We start from the raw sequence: 18,925 nt of genomic DNA, 5'->3' as shown, positions 1-18,925 counted from the left end.
ATATCCAACGCGTAGTAATCTAGCGCGTGCATATTCTACGCGTAGTAATCCAACGCGTAATTATGCAACGCGTGGTAATTCTAAGCGTAGGAATCTAATGCGTGGTAATCCAACGCGTAGTAATCCAGCATGTGGATATCCAACGCGTAGTAATCCAACGCGTGGATATTCGATGCGTAGTAGTCCAACGCGTAATAATCCTCGCGCTCTGATTGGTCCGCATTTTTCCTTAATAATTCAAAAACAAAGCTTCAAACCCCATTTTTGCAAAGGGAAATCTTATTCAGAATCGCGTCAGCTACCCCCTATTTCCGGGACATATACTAGTTGTGAGACACCCTGTATAACATCTGATATAAGTCCAAATACTTATGAACGATAGTGTACTGGTTCTTCATTATCTCTTGTTCAACTTCTACTTTGGTTTCTTCGATGTTGCCTGCGTCGCATAGTTGATCTTGTACCGTTCATTTCCGCTCTATCCAGTCGGGTTTTCTGTTTTCCCTGTATGTAATTTTGTTTTTGCATATGGCACAAATCCTGCACAAACCTGTTGTACTTCTTGTAGAAATCTTTGTTGTTGTCGATGATGTTTGGTAGGGGAATGTCGGGCAAAAATCGAACAATTAAGTTCATTTGGAGTAATCGAAAGTAAGTTTTACATTGTAATCATCGCAAAATGCAAATACATTTAATACATTTTAACAAGGTTTAATACATTTTAAATTATATCGACAGCTTTCGTTTAATAATTTAAAGCTTAGGTGCAAACATTGTGAGTTTTTTAAGAATTGTTGATTGAATATTAAAGATTTGATATGTGTTTCTATTTTTTATTGTATGAAGTGTAAATATACTGAAGGATGAACTTGAGAAATAGTATTTTATTAGAAAAAATTGGATTTGCAATGACAAAATTATATAAATTTATTTTTGCTTATGGAGTTCGCTATGTAGAAACAATTAAATTTTATAATTTGCATAACGAGTAAATTTTATAATTTATATAACAAGTGAATTTTTAAGTTTTGCACAACAGGTGAATTTTACGTTTGCAGTTAACAAATAGTTAATTCAAATGAAGCTGATTTTAAAATTCTACTTTAATAAGTTACATTAAATTTGTGTTATTCTTGTCCTACAAAGGATTTGCCAACAAACATTTTCCGTTAAAGAAATAACCAACAGAAATTGAATTACATTATCCAAAAATAAATTACGGGATATTGTATTTAAAATAATATTGTGAAAGAAGTAAGAGATTCATGTGAGCTCTCTATTCGCAAATATTTCTTAACTATCTCTTCTAGATCGCTATTTACAGCACAACTCGGTTTCAATCGTCGGAAAAAGAATTGTATTACAGACGGAAGGATTAGCAAACAGGAAAAAATCCATGTGATGTTTCTAAAGTAACATATCACGAGAAGAATGGCGTAGATCATCGCAAATCCGACAATAAGTTCTTATACCATTGTACAGGAAGATATCTATGGGATTGCATCGATCTTTGTTCTGTTTTCTCTTTGCTTTCTGCAATCGTAATCTAACATTATAATCTGGTGTGAATGTGTAAAGTCATTCTTTACAATGGGGAGTTAAATCTTACAATGTTTGCATTTGTTACATATAATTCATCAAATATGAATTTGTTGAGAGAATAAACTCTTCCTGGTAAATCTGGTAATTAAAGTCTGGTGAGATCTAACGTTTCATTTTTATTAATTTTTTGATAATAGTTTAAATTGAGTAATATTTTGTAATACATTGAGAAAGTTTATGTTTGAGATTCTTGGTGAAAAGAAAATGGAAACATAAACTTTCAAATGGATTGAGAAATTTAATGATTAAGATGACACGGTAAAATTAGGTATTCTGGTTTTTAAGTTTTATAGTTTCGCTGTATGGCCCTCTTTCATGAATTGTCGATTTTACAATATTTTAGTATAGATTTATATTAAATTTAAAAATTTCGGTATTTGTAAATGTTCGTATTTAGAAGTTTAATCAGTTTCAAATTTTGAAATTTTGAAATTCAGAATTTCAGAAATTTACTTTGGAGACTTTTTACTTTTCAAGTCTTCTATTTTCCACGTTTATGAATTTTGAAATTCACGAATTCTAGAGTTCATAAATTTTACAAATTCGCCCGACTTTCCCCTAAGATTAAAAATAGGAAATCACTAGAACCTGCTTGGAGCTCTGTAAGATGAAATGCAAATCATTTCGCTTAAACGTTCTTGAAAAACCAGCTTCTTTATAATTTCATAAAAAAAAATAAACTATAAGACTCTAGAGTAACAGACCCCTTCAGAATTTATTAATACGTATCTTAATGTATAAAAATAATTTTTCACATTATTTTAATCGCTGTTTTACAGTCCTACAATCTCATATAATTTTCACAAAATAATGTTAAAAAATTTTGTTTTATATATCATTCATACGTATTAATAACTTCTCAAAAACTTCTACTCTGTATCTTATAGTTTATTCATCGTCAACGCCTTGACATTGAAACCAGGGCCGCGTTTAGGAACTTTTTAAATCCTAAAAATCTAAAAAATCTAAGAACCTTGAATATTGAGTATATAAATTGAATTTTGAATATTAAGTGCATGTATTGAATATAGAATACAAAAAATGAATTTTGAATATAAAAATTGTCAATATAAATCGAATATTGAATACAAAATACATAAATTAAACGATGAGTACATAATTTGATAATACATTATAACAAAAATTTAGTAAAAAATAGTGATGTCAGAGCTGTATGCAGACCCTCGGTATTTCGTCTGGCGATAAACGCGGCCCTGATCGTAAGACGAAAATGGACGTGGCTGCTGAAGGAATATCCGATGTATTAGAATGCTTCTTTTCCTTCCTCGTTCGTGAATAAAACGTCGCGACCATCCTGTACTTTTCTTTCGTTCCTTCTTCGCGACCAAGGATCACCCAGAAAGTTCTGAAAGAGAGCTTTTCAGTCCGGACGCAGTCACGGCCTAATGAGGTACGTAAATTACTCAATGGCAAGGCGTCTCTTCTTGGATTTCAACTTGTGGAAACAAAATCTGGGTTGTGTGTTTCGATGTTCTTCTAAGAATCGACTCATTGACACGTTGACTGTCAGAATTTCTTAATTCTTATTTTTGTTGGAGGATGAAGTGCTTTTGTTATTTGAAAAGGTCTGATGTTGAAAAGATGGCATTTGGTACGGAGGAAATAGAAATTTATGAAGGTTATTGGTGAGTTTTAATCCTTTGCAGTCGAAGGTAATTTGACTACTTGCAAACAGCAACTTTAAGCAACTTACTGTTGTTTGTTTCACTATGTTTATACAGGGTGTTACCTGTAACGCTACTCAAGATTTTTCTCCCACTTGAAGCCACCTTACGAAAAAAAGTTTAGAACAATCCACTTCTGTAAATCGAGTAATATGTTAATAAAAATATCATGTAACATGTGTTTTGAATTCGTCTCGATGTCCTCTAAAGCTACGAATAAAAAAAATGTATGTTCCTAATTAAAACACCCGAGGTGACCTTGACTTTGCCGAGAGAACAAACTGTTTTCAAAATTTGCTTTACTAATATCTATTGTGCACTTCATACCCTGCAAATATTGTTCTAAGCTTTTTTTCGTAAGGTGCAAGTGAGAGAAAAATCGTAGCGTTATAGGTAACACCCTGTATGTCACACGTGTGATATTATGGAATCAGTTAAAAAATGCTTATTTTAAATTATTGTATTAAATAAAATGATGAGTCTCATTGTCAGTGACTCATGACTCTCGAGCGCAAAGGATTTATATGAAATTTATTTAATGTAAATTGAAAATGTAAAACCAGGTACTTGATTTATTGTAAAAAAGTTAAAGAACCATAAATTTTGTCATTTGGAAAAGAAGCAATAAATATTGAGATCTCTTAATTTTCTAACATTCAAATTTTTTAGGTTAACTTACAAATCATATTCTCAAGGTAGTCAATGTGTTAATGCAATATTTTTTCGTGAACCAAAGATCGATTTACTATGTATGTTCTCTATTCAGATACATAATATTTTCTAAAGTATTTAGAATCTATAACTATTTAGAATAACTCATCCTGCCATAGTATTGAATTTCACTAATCTTACCATAATATTGAATTTCACCTACAATATCCTATTAAAATAAATCGCACATCATTTAACCGAACATAACCTCAATTTCCACTTGACATTTTTACCAAATTATTTCATATTCATTTATCTCAGAAATTCATTCACTAATGAATATTCATCCATAACATTATTTATAAATTTAATTAATTCTTCTGTTCGGAAGTGACTCAAAAATTGTCACAGCTGTTATCTGAATATTATGTACAGTGTAGCGGAAAACTAATTGATATTCAGTTCACCGATCGTTTTGCGTGATACGATATGAATAATAATGTGTTGGTTACGTTATGATATTTCGTATCTGAATGGACGGTATAAATCGATCTTAAGCCTAGTTTACATTAGTAAAAGACTTACGAAATTAACTACGTTATTCAAAAGCATTGTTAAGTTAAAATTTCCTCAGGTGTCAGAATCTGAGAATTCGTTTCTGTAGCAATTAATTTTTAGTGAAAGCAGCAATCCTGTATCTGTGTGAATGCAGTTAAGAAAACGCATTTATTTTTTACATGTATCCGTCAAAGGAACAAAGAACATTTTAATTGAGACTGTTCCTTCAAAAGTTTCAATGCATTCTTTGACTTTCTTTGTTAAAAATAATAACAAACCGTTGACCGAAGTCGAATTTTGTTAAGAAACTATTTGAACATGCGTTTATTTAAATATGTACCTTTGAAGATACATTTATTTCATTAATAAACTACTCTTTTTTTGAATTACTGTAATTATTGAGAGGAAAAAATCGTTTGGTGTTTCTTTGATGAATGCTTTTTATTACTTTTGTTGCTTGACGCTTACCATTGCAACTTAACACGTTCGTTCACTCGATATCGCGTGCTACCGAATGCTAATTATAACACGCGATGTCGACACGTGGATCACTGACGGACACCTGCGCTCAATTGTTTGCACAACTGAAGATTTGAAAATTTATAAACTTCAAAGCATGCAAATTTGAAATCTTATAAATTTCGAATCATGCAAATTTGAAAGCAAATTTCGTATCATGCAAGTTTAAAATCTTATAAATATCAAATCACATCAGTTTGAAAATTTTAATATTCCACCTTCAAAAATACAAAAATGTAAATATTCGTAAACTTGAAAATTGTACAATATCTCTTCTAAATTTAACAATTAAAAAATTCGTGAACTTGAACAAAAGTTGCAAATTTTCAAGTTTGTCAGCTTTAAAATATTTCCTCTCGAAAATTAGAAAGCTATGCAATTAAAAATTGGAAAGTATCCTCGTTTCAAAATAAAAAAAATTTGTTACGATGGAACGTTAAGTACCACGCGATATCGCGTGCAACGAACGTGTTACCTCCTGGCAGTTGTGTAAAGTTAGATAGCATTCGTTGCCGCCTTCACGGCTCATTAGACCGCTCAAAGAGAACAGTTAGGAATTTTTCCGCGATCTTATATGTATTAACAAACGCGTACAAAAACCACGAAACGAGTTTCGATAAAGCACCGAAAAGGTTTCGTTCGTTTCCAACGAGCGATCTAGGAACAGGGTCAAAAAGAACATTTCCTTTGATGCTTGATTCTGTTGTCTCTTACCAGCTTGAACGCTTTCAATCATTTCCACGACGAGACATCCTTTTATTTCTCTTAGTCTGTTGTCGAAAACTCAAGGAACCCCGTAAATTTCCAGGAAAGCTTTTCATTTCTTTTCATTTCGAACAAACGAAAATAGCAATCGATAACTGAGATTCGTGGCAAAGCTCCTGATTAAAGGAGTCCAACGATTGAGCGTGTTTGAAACATTCTAATCGATCCGTTCGCTTTTGCAGGGATCAAAGAGAGAAGAAAACGGGCAACCTTAAGATCGACATCAACGGCATGTAAGAGGAACGAGGGAACACCTGACGTGCTAACACACCCCCATCCTGTTGAACCAAGAACCTTTTGCAACAACGACAAAGAAACCATCCACGAGTACAACGTTATCTAGGCGACAATTACCAGGTGGCAAAAATTCGCGTTGTAATTTGGAGAAGAAACGAGAAGGGGATGGGGGTGTGGAACCGAAGAGAAGCACGTAGAAAAAAATCTATTACACGTACACGCAGAGAAAAGGGAGAAGAGAAATTAATAAGGGCAGGGTTCGGCCCTGTCTCGAAGCAGCACCAGTAGGCAAATTCTTCTTGTAAATTGTTGCGGAAAACAACACGAGGCGTTCAAAGAGATTCGCGACTCGCGGGGGGCCCAAAATAATCGCGTATATATGATATTCCTAGGTATATATATTTTTTAACGACTTAACTTATCGATTCGATTTAGCCGTGTACTACCTTGTCTATTTATTTTCCACCGAGTGTTGCGATTGCGATCGACGACGACGAAGCGAGAGACGACGACAGACACGACAGGATTAATGCGAAACGCGGATAACAGGGGAGGGCCGAGTCCGAGGGGCGTCGCGACGCTCCTGCGAATTTACACACGCCGCGATTTCGACAAACACGATTTCGTTTCCGATCTACACGTTCACATGCCGGTCAAAAGTTTCAAACCTTTTACGCGAATCAAATTAAAATCGCTCTTAACGTTGTAAGTTATAACCAGGTGGTATAACTTCATTGCGCATAATTACTACGCACGTTTAACGACTGCGCATAATTACTGCGCACGGTTAATGACCGCGCATGATTACTGCGCAGTAATGGCTACGCGTGTATTCTATATGCGAGATCATTTGAAAAATATTACTTCGCAGAACAATTTTTGTATAATTTGGTAATTTAGAGTCATTTGCATTTTAAATTTTATGCATTGGTTATTACGTATTTGCATAAAGCGATACACAGCTGTTTCGGGATGAAAAGAACATCCTGTCAGGTTAAGTGAACTAACCTCACATTTCTAAGAACACCGAAAAATTTGAAGGTTTTCTTTAAAAATATTTAAAGAAAAATCATACAATTTTTATTACATTTCGTACTTCATTTTATATGACATATTTGAGAAAAATTATGAATGGTGACAATTTTTGACCGGTACATTTACACAGCAGTGTAAAATCAGTCTTGAAGTTACATGCGAACGCATGTAAAATGAACACACACACAGATACACAATCGCGGAAGATTTTTTTAGAATGATCGAGCCCCGCGCTGTCTTCGAGGAAATTAACACCTTATAGACAAGGTTCACATGCTTGTTAACATAAAATGTTTAACGAGAATAGAAAAAATTACAATTAATTTAAAAAAAAAGTATAAGGGAATCGTTTAATCTCTTCAGGGACGAATTTTTCATGGTCCCGGTATTAAACAAGAATATATCCAATAAAAGATAAAATTTGATATAAAAATAAACGATGCATACGTATGTTCCCTGAAGAGTTTAAACCAATGTGTGAAACTGTGAGGTAGAACGTGCATGATCGTCGATAAGGTGTTAAGAAATTAAAATTAATGAAATTTGCTATATTATAGACAGGACTTCTTTCGACAGGAAGTATAAAACGATTCGCAACACGATTATCGATATCACTGGGCGTAGTTGTTAATCCTGGTGTTTTATGGGGAAATTGAGTAAACCTGAAGCAATTTAACTAGTTTCCGCAAGTACACTCGAGTATTATGTAGGCTCTCTTTGGATTAAGACGAGTGGAGGGGAAGCTGTCTTCGATTTTGGGGATTAGGCTATTTTCAAGTCTTCGCAAGTTTTCAAATTTTTTTATTGACGAATTTTCGAATACGTAAATTATCAAACTTAAATTTCTTAAATTTTCAATTTACTCTCAAGTTCAATTTCTGAGTTTCCAAAATTTTATGTACACAAATTCTCAAGTGATCAAATCTCTAAATTCTGAGATACACTTCTATATTCCATAATTTGCAGATCTCTAAATTTGAAAATTTTTAACATGGAAAATATGTAAACTTTGAATGAAATTTTGAAATTAAAAAATTTGAAAGCTCGCAAGTACGAAAGGTTCAAAGTATCCGAAAGTCCCTATCAGAAGGCTCAGGCTTGAAAATATCCCCGATCGGTGAAACCCTTCCCCTGTATTCCCTAGGAAACCTATCGCGCTCGTGTACTATCCGTGTACCACTGATCACGCGTGTGGGGTGTAATACTCGTTGAAAATGACGCAGCCCGTAATTCTGGAGACAACCGCGGTGGCTCGTAGAAATTGATATAGATAAAGAAAAAAAGAAAAGAGACGAAGACGAGTACATCAAGCTTAATACCAAAGGTGCCCTAAGAAGCGTGTATTTATGTTTTATCATTGGCGCGTCGCGAAAGGCGAGCATTATATACATTTAATTATGTATCTTGTTAAGGAGAGTCTAATATCCTAGACGAGTGTGAATGAACAAAATAGGACGTTTGTTTGTTGAAAGAAAGTGTACGAATGCGCGTGAAAAAGTGACAGAAAGGGAGAGAAAATGCTACAGAGAAATTGTGTATTTACGTAATAATCTTATACATAATATATATATATACATATATATATATTATATATATACATAACGAATGCGAACATATCATAGGATTAAGACAGTAGAGGGAAGAAGTTAAAGTTTCTCGTAAGGAAAAAATACTTTTAAACGATCTGTCTTTGTAGTGGCGCAGATACAGACAGAGGATTACGAAGATGGTGTGTGCCCTGCGTGCTAGATACGACGGCCAACTCGGCACGTAATTTGCCCAAGTGCCTTCCCGTTGGTCGAGTCATGCTGTAATCGTACCGTGCATTAAGTCTCGTCCCGATTTCGAATCGTCGAACCCTTTCCTAACCTAACCTCTCCCGAACATGGAATATATTAGCCGCAATCCTGAATATACACACCCAGGAGACGCTTCTTCGAAACTAATTATCCAAAGCTGTTCGAGCCTGCCTGATAGTTTTCTATCGTCTGGTCGTTTTCTACTTTGTAGCCGTTTCAACAAGGACACAGAGAGCTGCGTGTTCCTCGGTGACAGTTACGAACAGCGGTGTAAAACTTTGCCAGAAATGGGGACGCAAGGATTCGGAGATTTGTCAAATTGAAGATTTATCAAATTCGAGATTTTTCGGGCAACTTCGAACTGTGTTTGCGTAAGGGGTTTCTGACGAGAATGCAATTTTTCATCGATTGGGTGGCGATTCCTACCTTACCGACGTGACGCAGGATGTTTGACAGTTTTGGTGCAGTTTTAGGTTATATCAGAACGATTTGGGTAATTTCACTAATTTTTATTACAAATACTGGGTTGATTGCTATAGTAGCAAGTATAGTAATGTAGGCAGACACTATTACTAGTGTACATGCTTTAAAAAAGATCTTAGGAGTATCGCCTGGATATGAGGTACACTATGCTACTATGTTTTCAAGTATAATTCACCCTGTTTACCTACTTTACACCCTGTTTAAGGTTTGTTTTCTTCTATGTAGCTGTATAATTTCTATCTAACTGTATAAGTACAGTCCTACTTATACCTAGTACAGTATAACTACCATCCTGATATATGTGCATAGGGTACACACAAATTGTGTGCAATTAAAAATATTTCAAATATTATTGCCACATCATTCTGCGTCACGTCGGTAATATGAAATGCCACCAAATAAAAAATTCCTTACAGAATTTTCACAAATCCTTGCAAACATACAAAATGAAGTTACCTGCAATTTTCGACTCCAACATTCTCATGTTGGAAGATTCCAACATTTTCTTTCAATAATTTCTCAAATATGGAAAAATGTTTCAAATGAAATTAAATGTCCTATAAGTCCCCGTGTTTGGCAGCTTTGGTTCTCCTTCGCTCGATTGTCCTAACGGTGGATGATAGTCACATGATGTCGGAAGGTCGTTAGATCTATTTTGATCGACACATGTCAGTAATTTTGAGTAGTTTAATATCGGTGTGACGACATGAAAGCTAATTGACACTTTCAAATATTTGAACAGGTGAAATTGTCCGCAGTTGAACAAAAACTTCTGAGGGGTTTTAAGTTTACAAGATATCGAACTATGTTTCGGGACATCTTGAACTTGGAATGGAAGGACATGTTGAGTGGGGAGGACAGAGGAACAGTGATACGAATGGTAAATAAACTAGTTTGATATGTGATGCCTTAAATAGCCATCCATCTTGTTATTTATGATTCTACTGGAAAATTAGATGATTTGAAACCTTAAAAATTTGAAAATTTGAAAACCTTTTAACTTTATAACGAATAACTTTGACTTAGCTTAATAAATTTAATTTTATTTTTAAATAAGTTCCCTAAAACTGCACACAATTTTGATCAAATACATGTTTCCATAGTCGTGCACAATGGATATCATCTCTTAATATAATTATTATATCTATAAACTATAGATGGTAACTATAATTATCTGCATACGAATGAAATTTAAATTATTTACATTCAAACAAAACTCGTGGCAGCGGCTTAAGGCACATCACTTATCAGACTATTTAATTAAGTAGTAACTGAAGTTTCAATGTGTCACATCACTGTACCGATATGCATCGCTGTTCACAAGGATGGGATCACGATTTTTCAAAGTAACGTGACGTGGTTCAAAGAAACAAAGGTAACAGGTCACATTAAGGCGCCGCCACACTTGTTTCAAAGACAACGTTCTTGATTACTGGACTTACATTTCTGAGTCAGCAAAAAAATTAGTAACGTCGATGAGTCAATAATGGAATAAAAATGTTGCCTTTGATTTAGGATCACACTTCACGTTACAAGATCCCTGCTATACTTGTACGTGTTACGCTCGACGATTTCGTTCGAAAGAATCTTCGAACTTTTCACGGCACGAAAGGTTCTCGCTATGATACTAAAAAAAAGATAAAACCCAAAAAAAAAAGAAGTGGAGACAAGAGAAAGAAATTGTTCGCGACGAAACTGTATAAGTACTCTCTCAAGAAAGAATTGCATATTTTTCTCGTAGGTTTGGTAAATTTCTACGTGTCGGCTTCTGTCGATCGACAGCTTCTTCTCAGAGTTCAAAAGCCAATCCTCGTGCTATCCTCGTCGAACAACCACTGGGCATTTATTAGGACGCGTCCGCAATTAATAGTGGCGAGTGGTGATTAAATGATTAAGGGTAATAGTGGTAGGGTGTTAAGTGAACCGTGTGTGCGTAGTCGAAAATTGAATCCATCGTAGCTGCAACGACGCGGACGACTAATTCGCGTTGCGAAAACAACGCTTCTCGTCGGCGACACGCGGCGGACGTCGGTGTAATTGCTCTCTCGAGCCGGCAGCTCCCTTATTTTTCTATTTCCACGAGTGTACGCGGAAAATGGGGATCGAACCGGCTTTTGTGCAATTTCGGAATCATCGCGATACGTGAAACTTCTCGACGAGACGCGCGATCGAGCACGAAATCGTTTGTCGCGAAACAACACGCGATCCGTCGTGAAACTGTCTCGTTGTTCGACGAACTGATTGCTCGTTTGCGAGATCGAGAAAAAAATAACCTCTTAGACATACAAGTACTGAAATCCTTATACTCTTCGATACTCGATCACTTTCTCGTTGATTTTCGTTTGTTTTTTAATATTTTCATATTCTTTGTACAAAATTTATTATGATATTTGCGGAGATGGTGCAGTTAGTTAACGAATTATACAATTATTAGGACTAAATTCTATGCATCATTGTTATTAAATTTGAATTAAACATTGATGAAATTATTCATGTATGTTAGTGAATTATGTGTTGAAGTTAATTGCAGGTTAAATATTATTTTGATGAAATTATTCTATTGGTACATTATAGTACAATCATTATGGATTAAAAAATTATAGTGGCAATATTATTTGTTTTATGCATTAGTATATTGCAATGTATACAGTAAAAATTGAACAGTTATAGTGATGGAATTATTTTTATCAGTATTATCAATGATTATCAATGATTATCAATAATTATCAATGATGATTAATGATTATCAAGGATTATCAATGATGATCAAGGATTATCAGAGATTATCAATGATTGTCAATGATTATCAAGGATTATCAAGGATTATCAATGATTGTCAATGATTATCAATGATTATCAAGGATTATCAATGATTGTCAAGGATTATCAATGATTATCAAGGATTATCAATATTATAAATATTATTAATACTATCAAAATTATCAATAATATCAATATTTTCAAAATGATCAATATTATCAATAATATCAATAACTTCAAAATCATCAGTATTATCAATAATATCAATATTTTCAAAATTATCAATGTTATCAATAATATCAGTAACTTCAAAATCATCAATATTATTAATAATATCAATATTTTCAAAATTATCAATATTATCAATAATATGAATATTTTCAATATTTTCAAAATTATCAATATTATGAATACAGATTAAAAAATCATACTGACAATATTATTTGCTTAACGTATCAGTACATTGCAATGTATACACTAAAAATTGAACAACCACAGTTATAAAATTATTTATTCTTCACATTAATATATTACAGTATATTAATCAGAAATTGAACAATTATAGTAATGACATCAGTTATTAATCCAAAAACTATTTAAGTTTATCAGTTCGTAAGCTATTTAAGTTGATCAAAATTAGACAATTTAATTCTGTATAATTCTTTTAAAATTGCATAACATTTGAGAGTAGATATCTGCGCCATTTTGTTTCACTGAGTCTACCCTGTAGACTTAGATCTCCTCTTTGCAGATGTACTGATCTAAGCTTCATAAAATAATATTTAACGATTTGTGTTTGTCAAATAATATTTAAACTGTATTTTCGTCAGCTAGAACTCACAATCTCGCTAACAATACATGCAAAATTTTAAGAATTTTGTTAATATTTTTCTTAAAATTTTGCTAAAACTTTGTTTCCCATAACCGAGACCTAAAATGGTCAGTTACACATATCCTAATGCTCTATCCGAATATCCAAAAGCTCTTCGAATTTCTTTAAAATCCATAGATAGTTCAAACTACACTTTTTACGAGAACGAAAGCATAACGGTAAAGTTTAATTACGAAAATTGCACGTTGCACACGTTTATATTCATGGAGTCAATTACCGGTACAATTAAAACGTTAGGAACTTTCAGCATAGCGTTCTCGTTTTGTTCTCGGAAGAGCATCGGTGTCATTTTAAAGGTGCAGGCGGAACGAAACGTCTTCTTACCGTGAAGTGAAAATCCGCCATGCTGAAAGAACGTGTTTTTGCTCCTCTGTTTCCGTGGAACTGGACCGTCACGAAATTCAGAGCGAGACCAAGTGTCCCTCTTCTTGACACGATTCGGACGATAAACAGCTTTGTCGAACAACGAGATCACGCCGGTTAATCGTTTTAGAACCGATTGAAAGTTCGATCTTCGTGGTTGAAATTTCGAAAGTATGCCACTAATTCGCAGACGAAATAGCTGATTACAAAGATAGAAAGAGTCAGGGTTGTCACTCTTCTGATACATATCGTTAGGTCGTTAAGGGCTTGTCGAGCAGGTCGTTTAAGGTAGATAATTGTCCTGGAAAGCGTTTGCGGTCGACTTTAAGGTTAAGAGCGTCTACTCATCGACTTATTTCATGTTAGATTTGTCTGTGGTGTTCAATGGGAGGCTGAATCTGATTTTGGGATTATACTTGTATATTTTTGAAGGATTGTGTTAAATGTGATTAATTTTAGACATTCTTGAGTTTGAAAACTTTGCATTTTTGTAATGTGAACTAAATTTCTAGCATAAGAAATTATCAAATTTTGTAAATTAAGTTAGCAAGTATAGAAACTATAAAATGACCACAATACCCAACTATTAAGTACCTAAACTAATCTATCAAAAATTTGACTAATTTTGAAATAATTCTAATTTTGAAAGTTTCTCCATCTTAAATAAATATTCCATAATTTCTCCATAATTATTTGCATTCAAATTATTTGCATTCAAGCTCAGAACAAGCTTAATCAACTATATTTAATTTACATGACAGTCTTAATTTAAATAATCTCCCCAGATGATTCAGCCTGTACATTACACTTTATCTAAAAGATTCAGTGATCTTAAGATAAACAAAAAATCTGTAAATATAACGAAATATTTCTACAAAGTGAAAAATTAAGTTCTCACTAAGTATACTTGAAATTTATTAACGTGTGATGATGGACGTCTCTAACAAACGCTTTCTACCAAATTAGCGTAAATGAACGTGTGTAATCGCTTGAATTCGCGAGCACGTCACGAACATATCACCGAATTTGTGACTCGTTAGAGAATCGTCGATATACATATATTCATATATATATTAATTATATATATATATATACATACATAGATCGTGACTGATTCTTTGTTTGCCCTGATAGAGGAACGCGAATTGTGTAACTTATACGGATCCTTTTATCGGTGTGTCCACAAGTATTTGTTAGAGCTTGTTTTACATTCGTAGGGAAAAGTGAAAAGGTTTCGAAAGAAAATCGTAGTCAATTCGTCTCTGTAACACTGATATTTAGATATGTGATCATTGAAAACGACGGAAAGTATAGCCTAAGTTGTAACCCAAGCGAGGCCTTACATTTGCGAATTCGGAGAGAGCGACAAAATGGCTTGATTTTATCCATTCGTTTACGTTCCATCTCTTTCGAAGAAAAATAAAAAACCTGGTAATTAACCCTTTGACTAGGAGAAAGATGTACATACGTGCTGTGAGATAAATAGATATGAGGGTGTCTTACAACTAGTGTCCCTGAAATGGGGAATAGCTGACGCGATTCTAAATAACATTCCCCTTTGCAGAAATGGGGTTTGAAGCTTCGTTTTTGAATTATTGAGGAAAAACACGGACCAATCAGCGCGCGAGGATTACGCATGCGCAGACGCGAGAACGGCAGCTTTGGATAACGCGTAGTTATCCAACGCGTGGTAATCCAACGCGTAGTAATGCAACGTGTGATAATGCAACGCGTGGTAATCCTACGTGTAGTAATCCAACGCGTAGTAATCCAACGCGTACTAATTCAGCGTGTGGATATCCAACGCGTAGTAATCTAGCGCGTGCATATTCTACGCGTAGTAATCCAACGCGTAATAATGCAACGCGTGGTAATTCTTAGCGTAGGAATCTAATGCGTGGTAATCTAACGCGTAGTAATGCAACGTGTGGTAATGCAACGCGTGGTAATCCTACGCGTAGTAATCCAACGCGTAGTAATCCAACGCGTACTAATACAGCGTGTGGATATCCAACGCGTAGTAATCTAGCGCGTGCATATTCTACGCGTAGTAATCCAACGCGTAATTATGCAACGCGTGGTAATTCTAAGCGTAGAAATCTAATGCGTGGTAATCTAACGCGTAGTAATGCAACGTGTGGTAATGCAACGCGTGGTAATCCCACGCGTAGTAATCTAATGCGTAGTAATCCAACGCGTACTAATACAGCGTGTGGATATCCAACGCGTAGTAATCTAGCGCGTGCATATTCTACGCGTAGAAATCCAACGCGTAATTATGCAACGCGTGGTAATTCTTAGCGTAGGAATCTAATGCGTGGTAATCTAACGCGTAGTAATGCAACGTGTGGTAATCCTACGCGTAGTAATCCAATGCGTAGTAATCCAACGCGTACTAATACAGCGTGTGGATATCCAACGCGTAGTAATCTAGCGCGTGCATATTCTACGCGTAGTAATCCAACACGTAATAATGCAACGCGTGGTAATTCTTAGCGTAGGAATCTAATGCGTGGTAATATAACGCGTAGTAATCCAGCATGTGGATATCCAACGCGTTGTAATCCAACGCGTGGATATCCGACGCCTAGTAGTCCAACGCGTAATAATCCTCGCGCTCTGATTGGTCCGCGGTTTTTCTTTAATAATTCAAAAACGAAGCTTCAGACCCCATTTTTGAAAAGGGAAATCTTATTCAGAATCGTGTCAGCTACCCCCCATTTCAGGAACCTACAGTAGTTGTGAGACACCATATATGGTGGTTTGTGGGAGCAAAATTAAAATTTCACGTTTTTGATGCTTTGATGGTTGTAATATTTTGAGATTCTTTCTTGCTAAATTATTATATTTTCCTATATTTCTATATTGTTATATTATTAAATTAATATGTTACTGTATTATTGTCTAATGTCTAAATTTACCTGGCTACAAATTATTGAATTATTAAGTTACAAATTACTAAATTTTTGCAATTATAGACTAAGATTGTTACAAGATTTACATATCTAAAACTTTAACACTTTCTTAACTTTTTCTGAATTTTTTAAATTTTCAACTATTGAAATGTTTCCAGCTTTGTGAATTTGTATGATTGAAACTTTGACATTTCTACATTTTTAAACATCTAAATTTTTACATTTCCAAGTTTCTAAATTTCTAAATCCTTAAGTTTCCAAATATCCAAATTTTTAAATAAATAAAAATAAACTACAATGTATCACTAAAACTACAAGCACAAATATCTAGCACCAGCCAAAAACAACCCCTCAACAGAATCATGAAAACGCGAAATATGATCTTTTGTGTCACACGAAAATAGGTTCCATAAAATTTGAAATTACTCCTACCGAGATTAATAAGAATTGCAAGTGCAAGGAAATTTTGATGTACTAATAAATCGGAATGACAATTATTGCTGAGCGTATATATTCGTCCACAGTACCTACTCTAAAATAGGAACACATTAACATCACGTCACATGAAATTACGTTTTATATAGTTATTACGTGACACTCGTAAAATCTGACCTGAGTACAGCTGAATATGCACATATGAGCCGTTTATGAATCTGGGACAACTGCATGTTTAATAAAAATTTAATTTCTTATATCTTTCAAATTTTTTTACTGAGAAATGTAACCAGCACTTTGTTCATAATTAAACTTTAATTTTTCTATTTGTTGCCAGTGATGGCACGTGATTTCACGTAACATAGCAATGTTTACAAACATTTATAGCCTCACTTACACTTGTTTTGCCTAAAAAATTTCTTTAAGCAAGATTTACAAAAAGTTTGTCTTGTTTAAACAATTTTTTTGAGCAAAATTCATGTATTAAATTTGCTATACATAACAAATCTCATTAAGCAAAATATCTAATAAATTTGCTTGGATTAAACTCTTTTGAACTGTAAAATTTACAGTAGATATGTTTTTCACAAAGAATTTCCTGAAGAAAACTTTGCAATAAATTTGCAAAAAATTTTACTTAAAAAATGTTGTTAATTAACGACATTTATTTTGTTTGAACAATTTTACTCCTTAAGCAAAATTAACACAATTTTACTATGTCGAAGAATCACTGTAAAGAGTCATCCCTTCCAAAATTTGCAATAGAAATGAATGTTTGCAAACTTAATAAGTTTCAATTTAAGTATAAAGTAACCTCTGTTTAAGAACTTATTGAATATTCACTAAGCGTATATACGTTTAGCAAGTACATCTCTCCGTCAAAGGGTTAAGAAAGGAACAAAAAGAAAAGAAAAATATCGTGTTAGAACTACTCCCGATTCCCTATCATCCAAGGGGATCATTTGGTCGTCACCTCACCTTCTCTCAACGGTTTCAGTCCCAGTGTGTAAATCGACTAATGTAATTCTAACCATTCGAGAATCGAACCGTAACGGAACGAAAGAAAAAAGGAACGAAGGCTCTCGAATGCCTTTCCCGGGGCAACGTATTCGCTTGACCTTAACGTAAACATATCATTTTACAATTTAAAACAATAGTTGTACTGCCCAAGATAGAGCAAGAGAGATAACGTATGCGTAGGCTAGCGTAGGTTTTTGCGAGTGTGAGAAAAAAGGGAGAGAGAGTTTCCGTAGTTAATTAGACCGAGATTCGGTCCCAAAAATTGTACAAGAACGCGTTCAAAATGATTAACACATCAACGGAGTGATACCGATGTGAACGGGTATCAGGGGCGTAGTCAAATGGAGCAAAAGAAATCACTTTTGCTCCAAAAATTACAGTAAGCTCATATTTTCTATGTAAAAATTGACCGAAGCCAGAGGGGGCAAAGCTCTCGCGAAAAGTACTTGCAGAAAGTACTTTTTTAGAGAGAGTGTATATACTTTAAAAGTTGCAGACTATTATGTGAGCGTTAATTACTATTTTATACGCGAAAACCCGTTTAAATTTTGCCGCCCTCTGCAGCTGGCCGCGCCCCTGCATCCGCCATCTTGTCCACGATTCGAAGCTCAGAATTTTAAGGAACGACGCAGGCACGCGTTGTCCGCGTGATAATTACCAAAAAAATACAATTCTTCGCCACTCGTGGCCAAGCTTTTGCTACTTTTGTATGAAAACGTGGAAAAAAAACAACCGCAACGACACGAAAAATGTCGACGAGAGACCAATGGAGCCGAAGACGGTTGTTCGAGATCGAACGACGCGGCAATTTTTCAAAGATATTCAACTATCGCTTGTTCCATTATTATTACTCAAACGCTCCGTCGTATTCGGAGAGCTCGTCTCGGATTTTTCCGAAATGAAAACACGCGATTCGGTAACGTTCGGTTTCGTTCGGAACCGTTCGGTTAGATGAAATTTTGTCGAACTGCGAATTTCTTACTGTTCGTCTCGACGTCGCGACAAAATTGAAACTTCATCGGTGAAGCATTGTTCGACGATGAAAGTGGACCCTGAAAGAACCTATTAAACTTCGGTCATCGATTCGTGGAATTCTAGCGTGGAATGTCACTTTTATCGCGGCACCTGCTTTTGACGAAATGTCGACATTGTTCGCCGACGAAATTGAATTCCAGATACCGAAGTTTTTATCGTCATATCGGACAT

At 34.6% G+C, this 18,925-nt stretch overlaps 1 protein-coding gene across 4 annotated transcripts in view; it reads left to right on the top strand.

The window, feature by feature from the left end:
• Positions 1-8,315, top strand: part of LOC100882041 (protein couch potato) — a 214,908-nt gene extending 206,593 nt beyond the window's left edge. For all 4 annotated transcript variants that reach the window (XM_076530057.1, XM_076530056.1, XM_076530058.1 and 1 more), the window contains one exon: positions 5,963-8,315. In XM_076530057.1, coding sequence (XP_076386172.1) covers positions 5,963-5,995 — 33 coding nt within the window. In that variant the 3' untranslated portion in view covers positions 5,996-8,315. The remainder of the gene's footprint in view (positions 1-5,962) is intronic.
• Positions 8,316-18,925: the final 10,610 nt, after the last annotated feature.

This window comes from Megachile rotundata, chromosome 3, assembly GCF_050947335.1.
Source record: "Megachile rotundata isolate GNS110a chromosome 3, iyMegRotu1, whole genome shotgun sequence".
Lineage (NCBI taxonomy): Eukaryota > Metazoa > Arthropoda > Insecta > Hymenoptera > Megachilidae > Megachile > Megachile rotundata.
Note: the sequence above shows the minus strand (reverse complement) of the source record. Positions and strands in the feature narration are given on the sequence as shown.